The sequence below is a fragment of the Sturnus vulgaris genome, chromosome 1 (assembly GCF_052056855.1).
Source record: "Sturnus vulgaris isolate bStuVul1 chromosome 1, bStuVul1.hap1, whole genome shotgun sequence".
NCBI lineage: Eukaryota > Metazoa > Chordata > Aves > Passeriformes > Sturnidae > Sturnus > Sturnus vulgaris.
The window spans coordinates 20,261,694-20,282,214 of record NC_142243.1 but is presented as its reverse complement, the minus strand read 5'-3'; the positions used below and the strand labels follow the sequence as shown (position 1 = coordinate 20,282,214).

General features: G+C 40.1%; 1 protein-coding gene across 3 annotated transcripts in view; it reads right to left on the bottom strand.

Moving 5' to 3' along the window:
• Positions 1-18,997, bottom strand: part of ST8SIA6 (ST8 alpha-N-acetyl-neuraminide alpha-2,8-sialyltransferase 6) — a 44,782-nt gene extending 25,785 nt beyond the window's left edge. The window contains exons 1-4 of one of the 3 annotated variants that reach the window (XM_088161052.1): positions 18,805-18,997; positions 18,473-18,568; positions 9,584-9,682; positions 4,141-4,227 (exon numbers count right to left, since the gene is read on the bottom strand). In XM_088161052.1, coding sequence (XP_088017178.1) covers positions 4,141-4,227; positions 9,584-9,682; positions 18,473-18,568; positions 18,805-18,899 — 377 coding nt within the window. In that variant the 5' untranslated portion in view covers positions 18,900-18,997. Of the gene's footprint in view, positions 1-4,140; positions 4,228-9,583; positions 9,683-18,184; positions 18,241-18,451; positions 18,569-18,804 lie in introns of those variants that run through there. The other 2 variants (XM_088161046.1, XM_088161059.1) reach the window with 2 other exon arrangements.
• Positions 18,998-20,521: the final 1,524 nt, after the last annotated feature.

Below are 20,521 nucleotides of genomic sequence, written 5' to 3'. Positions count from 1 at the left end.
AGGCTTCTCTGAACCACAACATCTGCTCAGTCTTTCTCCCCTCATTTTGAGGCCTGTTTTAAGTATTTTGTAGCTTTCTGCAAAAACTTGAGTCAAGTGTTTTGAAAACCTGCAGATTGATACCATTCATGTATAGCCCAAATGAGAGTAAATCAAGCTTAAAAGTCTGTAAAGCAGAGATGTGGACGTGTAAAAAAACAATTACAGCTTGCACTTAATTGGGCTCTGTAATTTGTTGCATTAATGAAATATTTCTTTAAAGTGGAAAACCTTTGAAGAATACTAATATAATAATTAATATTCAGGTTACCTAGGGAACTTGAGACTCTGCTGACTGTAGCTAGAAGATCCTTTGCAGAGGAAGCTACCCAGCACAGCTTTTTCTCCCTAGAGCTTTAAGGATGACCCTTCTAGGCAGCTGTGAGATTATTTCCCCCACTTTTCCAAATTCCTCTCTTACAGACAAGAAATCCAAGGACTTGTTCTGTCTAAAACAAGACAGAGCTGATGTAATTCTGGAAAGGGAGAAAAAAATTCAGTTGGGCTTAGAAACAAAGGCATAATGTGGAGATGCTAGATAATTGAAGAGCCGTAAAGAACAAAAGAAATTTTTTAAATGTCAACAGAAGACAAATTTTATAAAGGAAAAGTCTGAATAAAAATATGGTTTTCTATATGTCCCTAGGAGTAAATGTTGGAGAAGACTCCCAAAATCACTCTTAGGAGGATACTATTTACACCATTCTTTTAACAATGACTAGCAAATACTACTGTGTGGCACAATACATCTTAACTAGATTTCAAGAGCAATGAACCAAGTACTTGCACTTGCTCCTCTGAGGGCAGACTACATCTGGCAATGCTGATGTCACCATTATAGACACAAAAATAAGTGAAATACCAGGAGACTGGTTCCCTGACAGAATCTGGACAAAAGTAAACCACAGAAGAGTGACTGTGAATATGGGAGGTATTAAAAAGATCATGGCTTGTACTGGTTTCCTGGTTCTTCCTGATTTTGAGAAATGCATGTGTAAACAACATCATGTGGCCATTAAGAACCAGTGAGTGCTGCCAGATAGCAACCTAGCTGAGAATATGTGGGTCTGCACAGCAGAGCAGCTTTAGAGGGAGCCATTTGGGAAAGGGCAGCTCTCTGACAACAAATGAACACATTTTGCACAGCTGCAGGATAAAGCTGAGCCAGGTAGTGGAGGGTCAGCCTGGAGTCCTGTACTCTGCTCTCCAACAGTGAGTTGGCAAGAACATTGTAGTTTGTGCCAGACATGGCTGTTAGCTGTAACCCTTTTGCCAAATAAAAAGTCAAGTATTTCTTTCCCGAGCTGCACTCTAATTTACATTATTTTATTTGGCCTGGATCCACTGGGGGAGCAGCTTACAAAGAGAATGGATGTTCTCCTTGGCACACAGTGCTGTCTTCTAGGAACATACGAGTTACTGGCTTAAATCATATATTCCTTCACTCCACTAGCAGCATGACAGAAGCCAACAGCAAAAGCTGCAAAGGAAAACACAGCAAAGCTTCTCTGAAAAATTAACTACCCAGGAGAAGCTGCTCTTGAACCTTATTAATTAGAGGTTAGTTTATGCCCTGAAGCATAAGACATTAAATCCCTTATAAATATGCATGCCTGTTCTTTAGAACTTCAGGATAATAGAGAGATGTCATAAAATTGACACCGTGCCTGGGAAGCATCTAAGCGCTCACTCCATTTAACAGATGGACAAACAGGAAAAGAAGTCAAGCAGCTTCTCTGCAGTCTTGTCAGCAGGCAGACTTCTGGTGGCACTGGCAGGTGAATAATGTGACACAGGCCGCTTCAAGTTTCTCCTGCTGAAAGTGGCTGGCTGTAGTACCCAGTTTCTGCTGCACAACTCCTGAGAGATTAATTTCCTCTTCTGGAAATGGGTGTATTTATCTACCTACTTAATGAGATTTTCAGACTGTATAATATTTGTATTACACAGCTATTACTGATACTAGGCTAAGTCAGAAAAAAGAAGAAATCTACTGCCCAGGGATTATTAATTAATTTATTTCACTACAACTCTAGAAACTTTTTCTCTCCCATAGCTCTATTAATGCATCCTTTCTCAGCTAAAGTGTCCTTCCAAAGCTAGTTGCAGGCTTAAATCTGATAAATAAGTCTGGGAGTGCTGTAAGCATGGAGATTTAGCCAGAAAATTTTATAAAAAATTTGGTTTTCTTTTTAAATTTTTTTTTAAAAGACTCTATTAATCAACTGCTAAGGGCCTTGAAAATCTCCAGTATGGTCATGGATTAAGGACAATTGTAAAATTTTAATATCTAATTTCCAAAAAAAAAACCAAACCAAAAACATAAGACTGAGAATGAAAAAAGAAAGACAAGACTTATGCAAAAGCATCTTTTGTAAAACAATAATTTGCAATGCCCTACACCAAAGCACTAGTCCTTAGTCGTATCAATGGAAATATTTGATTACATCAAATCAGATCAAATTTCAGGAACAGAACACATAGTACTGTCATCAGAATTGCAGCATGGGTTACATACATATGGATTAGCTAATACTCCAGCTAGTTTGAATGTTAAAAACCAAGGAAACCATAAGAGCACAACCCTTGAACACTGATTCAGTAACAAGTTTATCCAGTCTGTGACGAACCATGGATTTTACAAGATGGTTTTCTGCTTGGTATTTGAGCTAAACTAAGGCTAGGAAGATCATCTCAATGTACACACAGTCCACAGTTTTTTGGTGGCTTAGTGCATCCCACAGTTTTGTCTTTTGAATTTTTCCAGTTTGATCATTGGTTGCATAACCGACCTTGATTACTTATGACCCACACTCCTTGATGGAAACCAAAGACCATGTGAGGAACAGTAAGCATCCTGTACATAAAGTCCAGTCTTATATGATGCTTTGGATGTTTGATTCCCATAGGCCTAGAAGATGTAGAAGCTGGCCTGGTGGAGGGGACATTGTATAAGCAATAATTTAAGAAGCAGTAGCAAAAAGCTGGTATGTGGTGGCTGGTCCCTTTGGAAGGAAAAGAAGTTTAAAACAAAAACAAGATTGGAAAACAATTAGCTCAAATGTAGCAGGGTGATGATTAGGTGAGAGCAGCTTCATCTCCTGTCAACTCTGTGCAAAACACTTGCCTGTTCTGAAGGGGAATGGGCTGCTTCACAGCTCCTTATCATGCTTGATAGCTCTGTGCACAGCTAAGGCCTGCGAGTCTATGCAAAGTTTCTTTAACTCTGTGTATACTCCTACCTCGGCTTTGGGAAACACCATTAGGCAGCTGTGATACACAGCAAACACAGCAATTCACGTTGCACAAAATCCTTTACCCTGTCTCTCCTCACCCCAAAACTACTTCTTCCAAAGGGATGATGTTGAGCATGTGGATATTAAGATCTCAATGCTAGTTAACTCCAGAGAATTGGAAGATAGGTCCGTTTATTTATTTTTAACAATCTTGACAGAATCTTTAATGCTGATCCATGTAAAAATGTAATTCAAGAGAGCTTTTTTCCCCTGGAGAAAACAGGGATGGCACAGTGAAGCTGCTCTTCAAAACCAGCATGATTTCTAAATGAGAGATTAGGCTTTTCAGAGCTCACCATCCCTACTGAGCATATCCTTCTGTGCCATCCCGAACAAGGACAGAAGGAATCATGTGCTGTCATTCTCAGGGGCCATGATAGGCAGTGACAAAGCTAATGAGTGCCTTGGGCACTTCTGTAATACAGGCAGTGGTCCTGGGGTAAGGACTACACTGCTTCATTACAGCCTTTTATCAGTGTGTCAGTTCATATGGATAAATAACATTACCAGTACCTTTTTAACACTGTTGGATTTATGCCAGGAATACTTTAATTTGTTCTACTTAAGTTAGTTTACCACTCATTATAGTGGAGATAGAGGAAATTACTTCTGTAGTTCTTTTATTCTACTCAGTTTGCACAGTTAAACTCCAACAAACAAGAAGAGCCCCAGCATAAAAAAAAAAATCATAGAAATTACTACAAGCAATAAAAAAATTATCTGTTTAAATGGGAATATTTAAATTTATGGCTTCTTAGAAAAATCTAGGGTAAACAGTTTTTCTAAATGAGACAATGAAAATTACCTGAATTTTGTAGATTCTTCTGGTTTCCTTACCCAGGTGCAGTTCTGCAGTTTTGTGACTATGTGAAGATAATAATCTTCTGAGTATCTAAAAAAGGAAACAACATCAAACACTAGAATATATATGTATGTATATTTAGAAACACTCTCTGAAAACATTCAAATGATGCATTTATTAATAATAATGTGCATGGTGCATATATAATAGATTGCTTTTAGAACTCCATGACCTATTTTATTTTTGTAATTTGTAACAGCACTATCCTCATTTAACTAGCATGACCTATTAAACATCTCTTCTTAATACTGGTGTCCTAATGAACTTCAGAAACTTTCAAAAGTATACTTGTTTCAAACTTACATACCTGACCATAAATATTTTGAAGTTATTAGAAATCATCAAGTGCAAAATTCCAAAATAATATAAATCATTCTCTTGTACTTGGTGGTTTAAACCTCAAAAGCTCTTGTAGGCCAAGACGAAGCATAACACTTTTTATACCTTCTCTTTCATTTACTTTATAGAGTTCCCCAAAGCTCAATCATCTAAAGACAATAGACCAATATTTACAGATGTAAGTTTTCCTTTAAAATAAAACAATCTGCTATTTAACATAATCCATAACTTTGGTTACATTGCTACATATAACCTCTGCTCTTGAAAATCCCGTCAAGAGATTTAAATTTGTTCATATGTGAAATACTTTGTAACATGCAAGTCAAAAGAATAAAGACATTTTTGCTTTCATGTTCAATGTTACTACTTTTCCCATTTGTGCCAGGATCTTAACACAGGATTTTTAAAAACAATAAGTGACTTATAACAACTGGGGGAATAGGAAAAAAAGATGCAATGGATCCTATGACTAAAATTCTATGGGACTCAAGTCTCCATACGAGATCTAATTTGTATTACTTTAACGAAAAGAGCTTAGTGATGACCCAAACAATCATGACTTTGTTCAAGCTGTCACTTAGAAGTGTCTATTTTGAACAGTTTCACAAGAGTTGAGATGGCAAGATATGTCACTTGTTTTTAAGTGGAGCATCAGAATTGATAAAAAGCAATATATAAAAACAATCTGATGGTTGCAGCAGCAGAGGTCAATTAGGTAATTGAAAGCTACCTTCTCTCTGCTCCACATTCGAAATAAACAGATTGTTTGTTTCATAAAAGTACTGCAATCACTAAAGATAACTCATTTATCCTACCCCAAGTAAAATCATGTCCAATTTCTATATGGAAAAATAAATTTTTATTTTAAGAGGAATGCTGAGTTAAAACTGGTCTCTGGCTCAAGTTTGCACCTGTGACAATGTACAGTTTTCATCCTCCATACTTAGCAAACACTCAATGGAATTAGAGGATTATGACTAAACTGATTCTACTGAGCCCTTCACAACTCAAGAGAACTCAATTGTCAGAAGCAGGAAAAGAAAAAAACTAGTTTCATTGCAGCTGTAGCTGATCTGATCTGGTGCAGTACATTCTTCCTCCTTCCAGCCCAGCTCCCTTGTGTCACTATGGGTGCCTACCTGACTCCTCCTCTGCTTTTCTTTTGCCAGGTTTTGCACATGTCAAATGCCTTCACTTTTACTACCAGTAAAAAGATCACTAAAAAGTGATCCAGAAGGAAAAGGATATGCATATACCTTTTCTTCTTCCTTATTGTGTTAAGCTAGATATGAAAGATTCCATCTAACACAGGCAGTATAAGCAAAGAGTGATGGAAATGGACAAACAGGGATCAAGGCCCTCCTATTTCGGCAGCTGCCTGCTGGTATGTTATCAGCCTTGGAACTGCAGCCAGGGAAAATGGAACTACCTTCCTGCTGAACTGATACCTAGATTGAGTCACCACGGGGTCAGACAAGTGTCAGTAGCAGTACAGGGCAGGGAGTGTTTGTGTGGTAAAGATGAGATAAAAGCAAAAGACTGAATTAGCCTATTCTTATGTTGAATAACTCACCTGGTTTTATTCCTTAATCTAAACAAGAAATCACTCTTAGATTCTTGGACTTACAAAAAAAAAAAAAAAATCCAAAAATTAATAGGATAACAGACCATGAAGAGTTACTCTAGGCTATTGTTGTCCAGGAGAAAGAAAATACAGAAAAAGCAAATTCTAACCTAAAGCCATTGATAAGATGAAGTTCAGAGTCAGAAATGAATCAAAAAATTACCACGCATTCAGAAAGAAATTGCATGTACTGGCAAGTTATTAGCAAGATACAGGGCAACATTTGGTAGGGAGAAGAATGAAAGCATCATCCATAATGCTAGTTCTGAGACATCATAAGAGACATAGGCACTCACTGTCAAAAACTGTAATGGCCTTCTCATACTTGTAACAGAAAATGCACTTAGGGTAAAAACACCAATTACAAAGCAAAAACACTGCAGCCTTTCCACAGCTGTCCCTACTGGATAGAAGTGCTCTTGCTCAGAGCTACCCAAGCTCACCAGCTCACACAGAAAAACACTATTTCCAGGTCTTTACAAGTCAGAACACCACCTCTGCTCACCCTATGCATCCAGTTTAGCTCCTTCTTGTGACTTACAAAGACTCTCTGGACTGTCAGAACTTGTCTTTACCAACTGGCACAGTGCCACAGGCAGCACAGACATCCCAGCACATTGTCCTGGAGGATAGGAGCTCCTAACAGTGACAGCTCTGCAAGGCATCTGCTCACACCAATAAAAGGTTTCTATGAAATGAACTTCAATACAGACAGTATTCGTAGAACTAAAATTTTAAAGATTCAACATGAAGCTCTGGGATTTGCTGAAGCTGGATTTACAGCCCAGAAAACTTGGTTTTCCTCTCAGAAAGCCAATTTTAGCATTTCCTGCTTTAAAAGAGGCTTGAGGACTCACTTCTCCAAAGGAATCAGTTCAGGTTATCAGGGAATCATTTCTCTGCTGAAACCCAGACAGTCATCTTCTCCACTGTTCCATTTTAAAGAGCTGGCACATTACATATATTTCCATTGGCACCCAGGAGCCTACAGCACATATTCACTGATGCTAAAAGGGTTTTATTATGAAGATAAAAAAAGCTCAGGTAAACTGAACTATAAAAATACTTGGATAACACAATAATTACAGTGCTGAGAAGAGTGAATGAATGAAACATGTTTTGTTTTGTCCTGTTTTCGTCTTCCACCTGCACCACAACCATTATACTAATTTGCTGTCCTAGGAAACTCACTTATACTATATGAGCCTGACTGACAAATAACACCTGGAGCACTTTTTTTTTGTCCAGAGTACTTGTCAGGTAAGCAGTGACCTTCTCTCTTAACTCTGGTGGCTAAGGTGGAATTACTATGCACATTCAAAGAACTGACAAAGTACTAGTATCTTCTAATTTTTGGCAGATATCTAAAGGACAACAGCAATGACAAAAGTGTTGCGATAGTATGGAGACAACAGGTAAAATGTCAGAACAGACAGATGCAGTCTCACTGGTTATTTGTTAAAACTAAATACCAACTTGCAAAAAAGATATTTGAATTAGAAGGAAGATTGAGCAGCAGGAGTAAAAAAGAACACATTTCTACTTGGCAGTTTATGTTCAAGAAAGAAATAAGTAAAAAGAAAAACTATGGCCTAAAATGCAAAATAAGAGGAGGCTCTGTTTTGCCACTGGACACGTTAATACTAACAAAAAAAAAAAATTAAAAATCAGTTTTATAAGCCCTCAGGAGATAGTGCACAGGGCTTGCTCTAGAATAAAAATGGAAAACTGCTAGCAAAACTCAGCATTTCTGGCTCTTTGTCACCACCAGCACATACCTGCTACAATAATAACTTCCCACTTACATAGCATTTCTTACTATCAAATCACTTGACAAGCTTTAAATTAGTAATTTTTTTCTCTTTCTTCCAACTTAAGAGGCAGGAGTGTCCAGAATGTCCCTGCAAGTCTAGAACTGCAATATAAAGCATTTATATACCATACCCATAGGTCACACCTTGAAAAAGCAACAAAACCCCTGCAGCTCCTCTCAGTCTAAGTCAATAGCTGCAATATTAATGACAAAAAGCAATCCCTTGCTCCTTTTTTCCAAGCATCTGTTTCTCTTCCTACCTGCCCAATTCATCTTCTGCCTCATTAAATGGTACAGCCCCTTCCTCTTTAACCACAGAACAAAGGTCTTGTACTTTGTAAAGTTTCTCCTGTAATCTCAGCTCCAAAACGTTCTCAATATGAAGAGCTCATCTCCAAAAACTAAAACTTTGCAGTGTGTGGGATAAACAGCAATATTTATATTGCTGTAAGTGGATTTTGAAAGCAATATAGTAACTGCTTTTCCTTCCCTTGGTGTTAATCACTCAAGTTTTCAGTCAACTGCATTCTTTGACCTCTGCCAATCCATGTTTCAGCTCTCACTATCAGTGCATCAGTAACATAGTAGTCTATCACCTTTCAAAAGAACAAAAAATTAAATTATAATGATGCTGAAAGAGGTGGAATATTGATGGGAGAAGAGATTGTAAAGAAGGGGGGAAAAAAAGAAATAAAGAAGTAATAATAAGAGTAAAGATGAAATGCTGGAAATATGATGACTTAAAAAGAGGTGGAAGATCTTTAAATGCAATAAAAAAGTAAGGAGGAGGCAAAAAGAGTAATTTTTCAAATCATCATTTAATGTTGTTTTGGCATTAAGGAGGGAAGCTCCCAATTTTAAAGACAGCATGGCACCATCCATTTGAAGCTGCAACTCAGTCCTAATGGGAAGCCTTTCTTACTTACAATGTTTTATTTATGGATGGATCCTTTTATCAATTGGTGCATCCACATAGGAAAAGACGTTACATGTCAAAAACAATGGCTGCTTCTCCCCTTTTCACTTTGGAAAGTGACAAGGAATTTGAGCAGGACCGATATCAAAGTGAGATTTTTCTCCATGCCAGAAAAATACAGAACATCAAGCTGAAACCCAAAATTAATTTGGGGTGGTTCTTTTACAATGCATCTGAAATTGGGACTGTTAGTTTCCTGTGGACTCATTATCATAATGCAATCATGTGACCAAACAGCAAGTCTTTATACTAGTAAATTTCCAAACTTACTCCAGTCAACAATGCTGAATAGAATCATTAACTCATAACAAGGAGGAGTGTTCACCAGTCAGGGAAAAGACACTCAAAAACAAAATTATATCCCACACTTCTACTCAATTTTTTGTGAATAACTTGGAATGCAATGTAGCTAACTGACAAGAAGAAATCTTGCATTGTGAAAATAAAAAAGCTACAATCACACCTCAAATAAATCTTATTTTATAAAAGAAAAAAAAGCAGCAAACATTGGTTAAACAAATTCAGTTTTCTGTTGCATAGCTCCACATTAATAAACCAAGAATTATGTAAAAAAGGACAATCTTTTACCCTTCCATTTAAAACAAACAAAGCAGAAAGGACAGCAAATACCTACCTTTTTTTCTTGATAGATGATGACAAAATGTTGTCCTGAATTGCCTTACATTTTGAAGCCTGTTCAAACTGGTAAACTCCATTTTTATTAAGAGTTGTTCTGTTAAAAAGGAGTGGGAGAAGAAAAAGCAAAAACCTTTTAAAGAGAGAACATAGTCTACCAATGTTGTCACGTTTGCTTTGCTATGACAATAAGATTAATAACCGTTGATTTAGCTGAAAACATTACCAAACAAATCTTATGGACTTCTATTGTGAAGCTCCTATTACTAAAAGAGTTTCCTGCTAGAGACTATAAAATATTTGATTCTTTATAATAACCCTATTTCACAGTCTGAATTACATTTTCCACTTTATACCGTAATCAGCAAATGTAATTTAAAAAAAAAAAGGAAAGCCTCCTGAACATTAAGTTTTGAAGATATTTAAAATATTCACTACTAAAATATTTTGCAAATGTGATTTCTTAAAATTGCTGATGAAATGCAATATTCAGAGTGAATATAATATATACAGGAAATCCCACAGGTGAAGTGGATCTTTGACCTTAACTTACTGACTCAAGCATAATACTTCCTGCCTTGTTTATTGTTAATTTACACAGAAAAGACAAATATTTGTAAAAGGAACCAAGGCAAGTGCCAGATAGTGATCTTTAATTCCTGTCTTATTTTCACCAAATTCCTGTTTGGTCCTCTTGCTCTGGGCAGCCCTTGTAGTAGACAGAGTAAATTAGTAAATGACTGAGATACCAAGGTCTTATTCCAGTCACCTCAGTTCATCCTGTATCTAGGTCCAATCTCATACAATCACCCTCTTCTAACATCAGCCTTCCACTCTGTGGATCACCATTTATCATAAAGATTTTTCCTCTGGCATTATTTTCCTTGCCCCTCACCATGTTACTCCCTGCCACCTCCTCTTCCCTTTTGCTCTATCCACTGATTCACTACTTCCAGAGCCCTTGTACATTGTAGCCTATTGGTCCAAATCAGAAGTAGAAACACAGAAGACAGACACTGTGCTGTACTTAGAGAACAACTGAAACACCTCTGTACAGAGGCACTCACACACAAAGAGAAAGGGCCTTCCTGCTTTGCACACAATGCTCTGTGCTTCTGAACTATCACTGCTTTTACTGACATGGACAAAACTCCACTGCCTGCACCTGCTGCAACATGGAGACCCCTTAACAACATGATTTCTGACAAGCTGATTTTGAAGACTTTGCTTGGGAAAGATGCCATTTCAAGCCACAGAACCACAGAGAGGCTAATGTTGGAAGACATCTCTACAGGCCATCTAGTCCAAACTCTCTGCTCAGGCAGGGCCACCTACAGAGGATGAACTTGGCTCCATCCTCTTTGAAGCCTCCCTTCAGGTATCAACAAGATCCCTCCTGAGCCTTCTCTTCTTAAACACTTCAAGACTGATTGAAGAAGAAAGAGAAGAATAAATGTTGTTTATTTTGCTGCTGAACTGACTCTCGTGGTCAGAGCCGACAGAGAAGGAAAGAACCGCCTTTCTTTTTCTTTCCATTGCCCACGAATTTTCTAGAAACTCAGTCACCCCTAGTAGCAAATCCCACAGGATGTAGGCTGCAGAGGAGAGAGAACAGCCCTCTTCCTTTCTTCTCACCACCAAGAAATTCTTTGCAGTGTACTCAGTGTCCCTGAGGAAGTATCCAGTCTGTATGCTCCTTGTTGAGGACAACAGTAAGACAACATAACATGAATCTCTATCCCTTCAGTTCTGCAGTAACTTCAATATACAGTAACAGCTGGCACTGCCTACTGAGAGCTTCTTGGCTGCCTTTGCATACAGCTCTTTATCTTATTTTTTCTCAAGGAGTGAAATACAAATAGCAGAAGACTCTCAGAGCACACAGTTCAGAGCTAAGAACTCTGCAGATCTCACATAGCAAGTGCTAGCAAATGTTCTGCCTACAAAATTTCTGTACACAGGTTTATTGTAGCTTGGTCTGAATGGTTCTATGCAGAACAACCAGGTAGGCCCTTTCCAGTTCTCAAGCAAATTTAGTTAGCACTACATCATGTTTCTTCTCTCTTGCTTCTTTAACTCTGTAACCTCAAGTGATTATTCTGCAGCTGCAGCTTCAAATAAGAGAAATGGCTACAGGCAAAAGTTTAGCTACCTACACAGTATCTTAAAGAAAATTAAAAAAAAAACAAAAAACCAAAACCAAACATATTGATATAAGACAAGTGCATGTTACTGCTGCAAATAAGCCTCTTATTGTAACTAAAACCTAAAATGTTGGATGCTGATTTGAGAAGTGCCCCAGCCCTTCTGAGCCACAGCTGGCCAGAAGAGATCCTGTCTAACATGAAGCCTGCCAGGATGACCAAGTCAGAGCAGGCAGTCAGGTTTGATCAGCTCCCTGCGAGGTGCATTTATAGGCAGCAGCAGAGCACCAACATTCTTTCACAACTCTCTGCAGACAACCATTAAAAGTCCTTACAGCTTCCTATTAATTTATGCCCTGAGATATGTGGGGCAATGAATAAATATTCTCTCAAATACCAGCTTTACTCCACAGACTTCTAGTCCTTTTAAATGCATAAGATCAATGCCAGCAAGTTTCCTCATTTTTTAATATGCAATTGTTTTTCATGCACTCATTTTCAAGACTTGAAAAATTCAAAAAAGAGAAAGTTAGAGAAAAAAGAAAGAACAAAATAAATCCCTATTCTGTTTTGTCATTAAAGTCTCACAATCACTTTACAGCCCCATGATAGATCACCAAAATGCTTCTTCAATGGCTTTTTACTCATAAAACTTACTCAACGCTCTTTATGCGAGGCAAAAGGTACACAATTAAAACAATTTATTTGCAAGAGATGCAAAACAACGACTCATTCCTTTAGAAGTTAAATTTCTGAATTTCTGTTCCACTGTCAGAGTGGCCTCTGCTTCATGTGACTGAAATCTTTTCGTATTTAGATAAAAATGGGTGTGCAAGAGGCAGTCCAGACTTCTGCTGCATTATTCATGGCAAAGTGTGCAGACATCAGACTCGGATTAAATTTCTGCTCATTTCAGACAATTGTGCAAGGCAACATTTACCACTAAATGAATTTACCTGACCTAGTGGATGACAGTCTTTGTTCACTACTTGGAGCAGCACTACAACTTCTGCAATTAAATCAATAATGTGCCTAACAATGCAGATATCAGGCTACATTCAACTAATTTCGTGAACTATTAAGCTAAATGAGAACTTGAAGTAGAAACATTCTGTTGGCTTGAATTCATAAAACTGATGATACAGGGAAATTTCAGCTGTATTTTCCCTAGGGCTTAGATGTTCTCAAAGCCAATCTCATTGGACCAAATCTGAAAAACAGGGGTTTTTTTTAATCATATATGAACAGCTTGAGGACCACATACTTCCTATGGTAATTCTAGGAACTCAGGAAGTACACCATCTGTACTTTAATAAATCCACAGTAGATTAAGACCATGTGCCATACTTATCAGCACGTTTTTATTCTAGATCTTGCTCTCAGGAAGACAGCAGATTCTCAAACTGTAAAATTGTATAAAACAAGGATTGAATCTGCCTTTAGAATAAGAAATACAGAAACTATATGGAAAGTCCTTTTGCTGCTCCTGTAGCATTCAGTCCTGAGGAAATGGGGAACCTTAATGCAGGGAATTGCCAGACAGAGGTATGTCAAGTAACACAGCATTCTGGGGGAGCAGAAAGGTACAAGGTACAGGCAGGGAAAGCAAAGGGACACCCTTTAAAAACAAAATCAAACTCAACATCAGTTATCAGAGTAGGAAAATGGGATGAGCATAAAATGGAGGAATGGTAGGCAAAAAGAAAAAGGCAGATGGAAAAAGGAAAACTGGTGCTGTGAGTTATTCTATAACGTGAAGATTGAGAGTCCACTCCACTAGAAATCCCTCAAAATCAGGTGGAAACAAAGACTGTGGGATGAGATATTCAAAATTTCTCAGAACTGAACTATCTGACAACAGTGAAAGCAACAAAAATTTCACTCCCTAGTATGTCCACACTGAAAGTAAGGGGAAATCCCACTCATCGACTATTCACTCCACGCCCAGTAGAGCCAGTTGTTACTCTTTTCTAGCTTTTTTAGCTTCTTGCCCTTGTCTGTCTGAAGCATCAAGAGCTCTAAACGTGTTCCAGCTAAAAAGGATAAACTTCTGTATGCAAAATCGGACATTTTTATCATTCTACCAAAATGACACTGAATAGCATCATACAGATTGTGAATATCTTCTGTCTTAATCTCTCCCATCTCTCCCTTGAAGGGACTAATTTATATTTGAATCTCATCATCTGTTAGTTGAATACTAAATTCAGTTGAATGAAAGTTGAATAAAAACCCCACAATTCGTACTTCCCTAGGAAGGATGCTCTTAAGTGCTTTAGTGTCTTTGACACAATTTCAAATTAATCAGATGATAAGAACATAGTGATGTTTTTAAAGTTCACAACACCTTGATTAATAAGCCAATACACAATTTAAATTCTTGGTGAAATGGACTATAAAAATGGCTTCATCAAACCACAGGAGAAAAAATTTGTCTTGAAACATTAATCACAGTAGCTGTTAAAGGGATTGATCCTACTACCTTTGTTCAAGTTCCTACAGAGGTATTCCTTAGCTTTTCTAAGGAATGCTAAATCCGGTCTTTAGCACAAACTGCATCCTTAAATTATTTGAAAGACCCTCCAGTGGATTCACCAAGGTCATGTATAACATCAGATACCTTTTATTTATAAAATCCATAAACTGTATGACAGGTAACATGACAAGCAACATTCAGAGCCTCGTGGTAGGTGAAGTGAAAAGAATAAGGTACTTACTCTAAAATGATGTTACAAGGACACATGATAGAATGACAGAGCAGTTTCACTTGGACCAAGTAAACAGAAAGAGTCTGGGAAACCTTTCACCACTGTCAGAACGTAAATGTATTCTGGCAGCAGCTTTCAACTGAACACCTATTCATTTCGACAGAACTAATACATGAGGCATGTGTTCAAAATGTGCTCCTAAAGTATGTCTGCACACATCACTTGGGAATGAAGGGGCAAAATATTAAGAGAGCAGTAAAATTAGTGAAGTGGACCCCCACTGCTGACTAATCTAAACTATAACAAACCATTTGTGCAATATACAAGGCTACTCCATAACTGTGCTATTAGCCTGTCTCTTTTTCCCCTTCTGACTGCCTGAATGCAATATTTTGACAGGAGACAGAACGTACAGGTCTCTGTAGCATTGTTAATTAAGTGTAGCTGTTTATTTCCTAGGCCTGCATACAGATCTGCTGCTGAGAGTGGAACTGGAGAAATTAAGACGATGGAACAGTATTAATACTAACTTGTTTACTCACAGCTCCTCAGTCACTTCCTCCCACTGCTCAATTACCACATTGGTCTTTACACCGTGCTTGCCTCGGACCCTCAAAGACAGGAAGCAAGCTAGGGAAATAGTAAGTGATGCCTTAAAACTGGCAACACAGAGTAACAGAGTAATAGTGGTCAGTTCTTCAGGGTACTGCTGCCTTGTTACTTTTATGAAAAGTATACATAAATAGTGCCATTTTCACTTCCCTTGCAGGAGCTGGCATTATTTATCTGCTACGTATCCCTGAGTAGTATAACAGGAACTAGAATTTCTGCCTAAATTTAACCTAGTACACCCTGGGCCTCATAACAAAGAAAATACTACCTACCTTCTCTTACTATTTTCATTTTCCCCTGATAAGCACTAGCAGTACTGAGCCTTCTGTTCTACTATTAATGCAACCATTACACAAACAAATATGCCTGCACAAACACAGCTTAGAAGAGAGAGGGAAGACCAAGGGTCTAAAAGTGGGAAAAATGCAAGACTTTTTTTGGTAGTGCTGTTGCCTTAAGAAAATGTACTTGAAATTGTACTTAAGAAATGGTACTTGCAGATACAGCTTAAAAATTGAGAGGACAGTATGAGGCAGAGATAGGAGAATTCGCCAGAGAACATAGTATTGCAGTATAAATGATACTGGTTCTATGAATAAATCTGGGGACTGCTAGACATATCTTACTAACTTGTCCTAAGTGGCCATATCTTACTTAGTGGCCTTTCTTTTCAGTAAGAAACCCTACTAAGAGGCACAGTAGGCTATGAAATAGGTCCAAGACCAAATACACAAGCTGCACTGTAGAGGCAGTCAAATTGCTCCAATTAGGTAACATTTAACAAGAAAAAGGGGTAAGCAATGTCCTGTAAGAGACAACCACATCATCAAGGTTATTTACTAAGAAACAGATCTTCAGAAAATTTTAGGTGCCTGGTCACCATGTATTTAAACACTGCTGCACATAATAGCTGCCTAAATATAAGAGTCTGATCCGATCCCCTGTTTTTCATCCTTTCATCCTTCAATTTCATCCTTTTAAAATAATTACTCAATGTAAAATAACAGATTAGCGTTCAATACTGCAAGGCAACAGAATAATAGGGCCTTGGAGATTCTTTGGGAGATGTCTGGTTACAAATATGCCTCCAACAGCAGAGGAAATAATGATAAGAAAAAAGATTAGCTTGTGACTGTAAAGATTGTCTAGATTACTTATACTTAGAGGTCAAGGATACTGCCTAGGTTTTTTTCTTTTTCCTTTCCTGGAAACATCAATGTACATCTTCTTACTCTTATGCAGGAAAGGACATTGCTGCCAATAACATAGCAACACCATTCACATGATCAGGGTTGTTTAGGAGAACCATACTTCCCCACTGCACACTGGAATCTAATTCCTATTGACCAGACCATCCATCTCCACCACTGAGGGATTGGTCTGAACCTTCTCAATAAGGCCAGATGCTCTCTGGATCAAAGCTCTCCAGCATGGCCCTTAGCCAGGCCCAGTCCAGCTGCTGCCTGGATCAAACCCCTCCAGCATGGCTCCCTGCCCAGTCTTGCTGCTCTCTGAATGAAGTAACAGCTCCTGGTCAGTCCAGTCCAGCAGCTCTCTCCTTTCTCATAAGCCAAACAAGCACCACAAACTCCTGTCAGGCCAGCTTACTGAGCATAGTCATTCAGGTAAGAAAGCACATCCACCTTTGGATTCAGCTGGCAAGACATCTCTCCAAAGACACTATGGTTACAGGAGCTTAAGTAAATTGAAACTTTCTTTGATTAATTATTTACTTGACATACGTATGCAGTCACTTAGTCATGAAGAAATACAACTTCAGGCTGACCAAAACTAGCTTCAAATTGGTGCCAAAATCCTCCAGGTAGAATAAAGAAAAATACTTATTTAAAAATCTCAATCTCACATGCCCTATTAAAAAGGTTAAAAACATGACATGAACTTTCAGACCTCTTTAGTGTCTGTTGTTTCTACTTTCTTTGCTCCAGTTGTGAGTGTACTAACTGCAGATGGAAATAGCTAGACTGTTCTCTGAAGTGCTCTCTGCCAGCATTTCTAGTCAATTCAACTCCATGGTATAGCACACAGAGCTGAGTGAAAGGAGATGCAGCTCAGAATCTATCAGGGAAGAGCATGAGGAAACAGTCATAACCCAAAACAGAGTGATGAGAACAGAATAATGGCTAAAAAAAAAAGCAAAGCAGAACAGTACATACTGCAAAACCAATACTAAGAGGAAGAAAGAAGGGAAAAAACGCAGAGGGAAAAATTAAAACAGGAAAGAGAAGCAGGCTAGAAGCTCATAACACCAGGTAGGAACATTTGCAGAATTCTGTTCCTTTTCTTTCACTATAATTTTGAAAGATGCCGTAAACTTACAGCTTGTGAAAGTTCTAAATTTTGAGGGAGGAAACACAAGGGTCTCTAATCAGAGACACATAAGAAATGCACTGTTAGGGTACACTGCAATTGTTACTACAACTAACATCACTTGCATTCACTGAGGGAAAGCATAGGCTGTCAAATTCAACCAGATTGGGTGAGATGGTGGCCTCAGCAAGGTTAACTGCACTGTCACCATTGTCTTCAGCACAACCAGGACATCACAGTTTCTGTGAAAGACCCAATTCTTAAGTTCTTTCTAATTTTTATTATGTGTTTTTGACCATAATATATATTAACATATAATAGTCATGGTAACTGCAGAGTTAAAAAGGTCATATAAAGTAAAAGAGGAAAGCAAAAATATTTCGAAACTACTTCCTACATAGTATTTATCTCATGTGTGGATTACACCACCATCTTCTGCTCTCTTAGTTTTCCTACAGTGTGTAGAGACTCAAAAGCACGAAAACAACAATCATTAGTATTGCATGTAAAGCACAACGTTTCACAGCTGATTTTTATAAAGTATCTTCATATTAAACTTCACAGTATAAAATAACAGGCTGTAAAGCAAAGATCTACATTTGATCTAAAAGGTCAAGACACACGATCAAGTGAGTGAGCTCCCACAAAGTACGATGCCAACCCAAAACAAAACACGCTTCATATGTCTTGCCTTCATCCTATGGATTGTAAATGATAAATCTGGATTTGTAACTAAATACAAATTACAAGAACAGTAACAGTATTACCCAGCTCCAGCTCCACCTTCCTGGAAAGAATAAAAGATACCTGGAACACGCCATTCAGCAGGCACCTTTGCATCGTACGCTAAGGAAACTGCTCTACGCAATGTTTTACTGGGCTCAAAACCAACGGCAGAGTGACAGCCGTCAATAAGAGGGCCCATGAGCAAATAATTCATTATAGTTAAAGCAAAGTGACATTTGCTCTGATAATCTCTAACGCTCTCCCTGATCAAGCTGCAGAAACAAAAGGAAGAACGAACCGGAGCGAAAGCGAATTTCTGCTTTTGTAGACCCGACCTCACGGACCCACCTGCGGGCGGCCAGCCCGTACCTGTTCTCGGTCTGAGGAAGGGGCGTCCGGGGGGACCTGAGGGCTCGCACCACTTTCGGCGTGACAGCCGCTACTCCTGCCTCCTCCTCCCAGCCCCTGGCAAGCGAGACGGGGAAACAAAAGTTGTCAGAACCAGTGATTGAACATCACCCGGTGCGAGCGGCGCCGCTCTCCTGCCCACGACCCTCTCGGAGCCGCCAGCGCCCGCGCCGAGCCCAGAGCGAGCCGGGGGAACCGCGCCAGGCTCCGCCGCGCCCCGCGGGGCTCGCCCCGCTCCTCCCGCCCTACCCAGCCGGCTCCGGACCGCGGGCGAGGCCGCCCGGCCGCCCTACCTGGCGCGGAGGGGCTGCTGGCCGCCCAGGCGCAGGAGGCAGCCGCCCAGCAGCAGGCTGCCCAGCGCCGCGGCCAAGGCGATGACAGCCCGCATGGTGCGCTCAGCAGCGGCGCCCGTCGCAGCTACGGCCGCCCCATAGTATTTAAGGGAGGCTGCGGGGAGGGGGAGGCGGCCATGGCAGCCACAGGGTCTCTGCGCTCCGCCCCTCGCCCGCAGCCCTGCGCCGCCGCCATCGGCCCCCCCTCTCGCCGCGGCCGCTGAGCGGGCCCGGCCCGGCCCGGCCCGGCCCGCCGGTGCTGGCGGGGGGCACCGGGCTTGGCCGGTGTGAGGGGGGCGGCCTGGCCGGCGGCCTGTGCTAGCGGCTCGGGGCGCGTCCCGGGGCGCTTCCTGGTGTGGGGGGCGGCGGAGCGAGCGAGTGGAAACTGCCGAAACTTTAATAGGGGAGAGGGGCGCCGTGCGGGACGGCGGCGGGAGCAGGGTGCGGGGCTTGCCCGGTGCGGAGCTTGCCGCCCTGCCTCGTGGCTGGTGTAGCGGAGCAGCTGCTACTTGAATAGCTCTTTATCTGAATTTAAAAATAGTAGTCAAAGTGTCCTGTGTTTTGTCTTATAAAAGGTGTTTTATAAAAATATGTATATTATAGATAAACATGACCCCACAGCTCTGAGGCCCCACGCATAAGCAGGATGAGGATCTATTCAGAGAAGGGGCACGAACATGATCTGAGGGATGGAGCACTTCTGCTGTGGAGACAGGCTGAGAGAGCTGGGGTGGTTCAGCATGGAGAGCCTCGTTCCAGCCTTCTGGTATCTGAAGGAGCCTACAAGAAAGCTGGAGAGGGACTTTTTAACAAGGGCATGTAGTGATAGGACAAGTAGGATGGCTTTAAACTGGAAGAAGGCAGGTTCAGATGGCCTATTAGGAAGATATTCTTAACTGTGAGCGTGGTGCAGCACTGGAACAAATTGCCCAGAGAAGCCATGGATGCCCCATCTGTGGAACTGTTCAAGGCCAGCTTGGATCAATCTGACCTAGTGGAAGGTATCCCTCCTTGTGGCAAGGGGTGGTTGGAACTAAATGATTTATAATATTGCTTCCATTCCGAAACATTCTGTGAGTCTTTGATTTGCAATTGTTTTAGTAAAGAAATGCTTCTGTAGTAACTTTGTATCTTTATACCTAATGGTGCTTTCAGTGCTGTTTTCACAAGGCAGCCTTTGGTATGAAAAACCTAGTAAGGTGACAAGGTGCCAATAACTAGGTCTCTTTTATTAAAAGCATGGGTAGAAAAGATGCTGTGACTTACAGCAGCCTTTCAGTCATGAGTGTCTGACATCTTATTTTTGCAGATTCTCCCCTATCCTTCATGATTTCTGAGCATTTCCTTATGCCTTGGAGCTGCTGCTCATCAAACAATGGCTAGAAAGTCTCAAAGTAAGAGCTTTGCTGCAACCATATTAATGAATTAACATGGATTTGGTATTGTGGGTGGTTAGATATGGCAATAAAAAGCAGCATGCCTATAGCGCACCAGAGGAACAGCACAGCACCATCTGTGATTGTGATGGGATATGCAGGGAAACATCTAAAGATGTGTTTTGGGGCATTTGTTACCTTGCTGGTGAGCAGGGCTGTGGGTGTGGGTGGGAGGGAGCTAGAAGCAGTTGGCTGGTGTCCCAAGGGGTTGCAGGTATCTGACTGGCTCATTGCACAGTCCC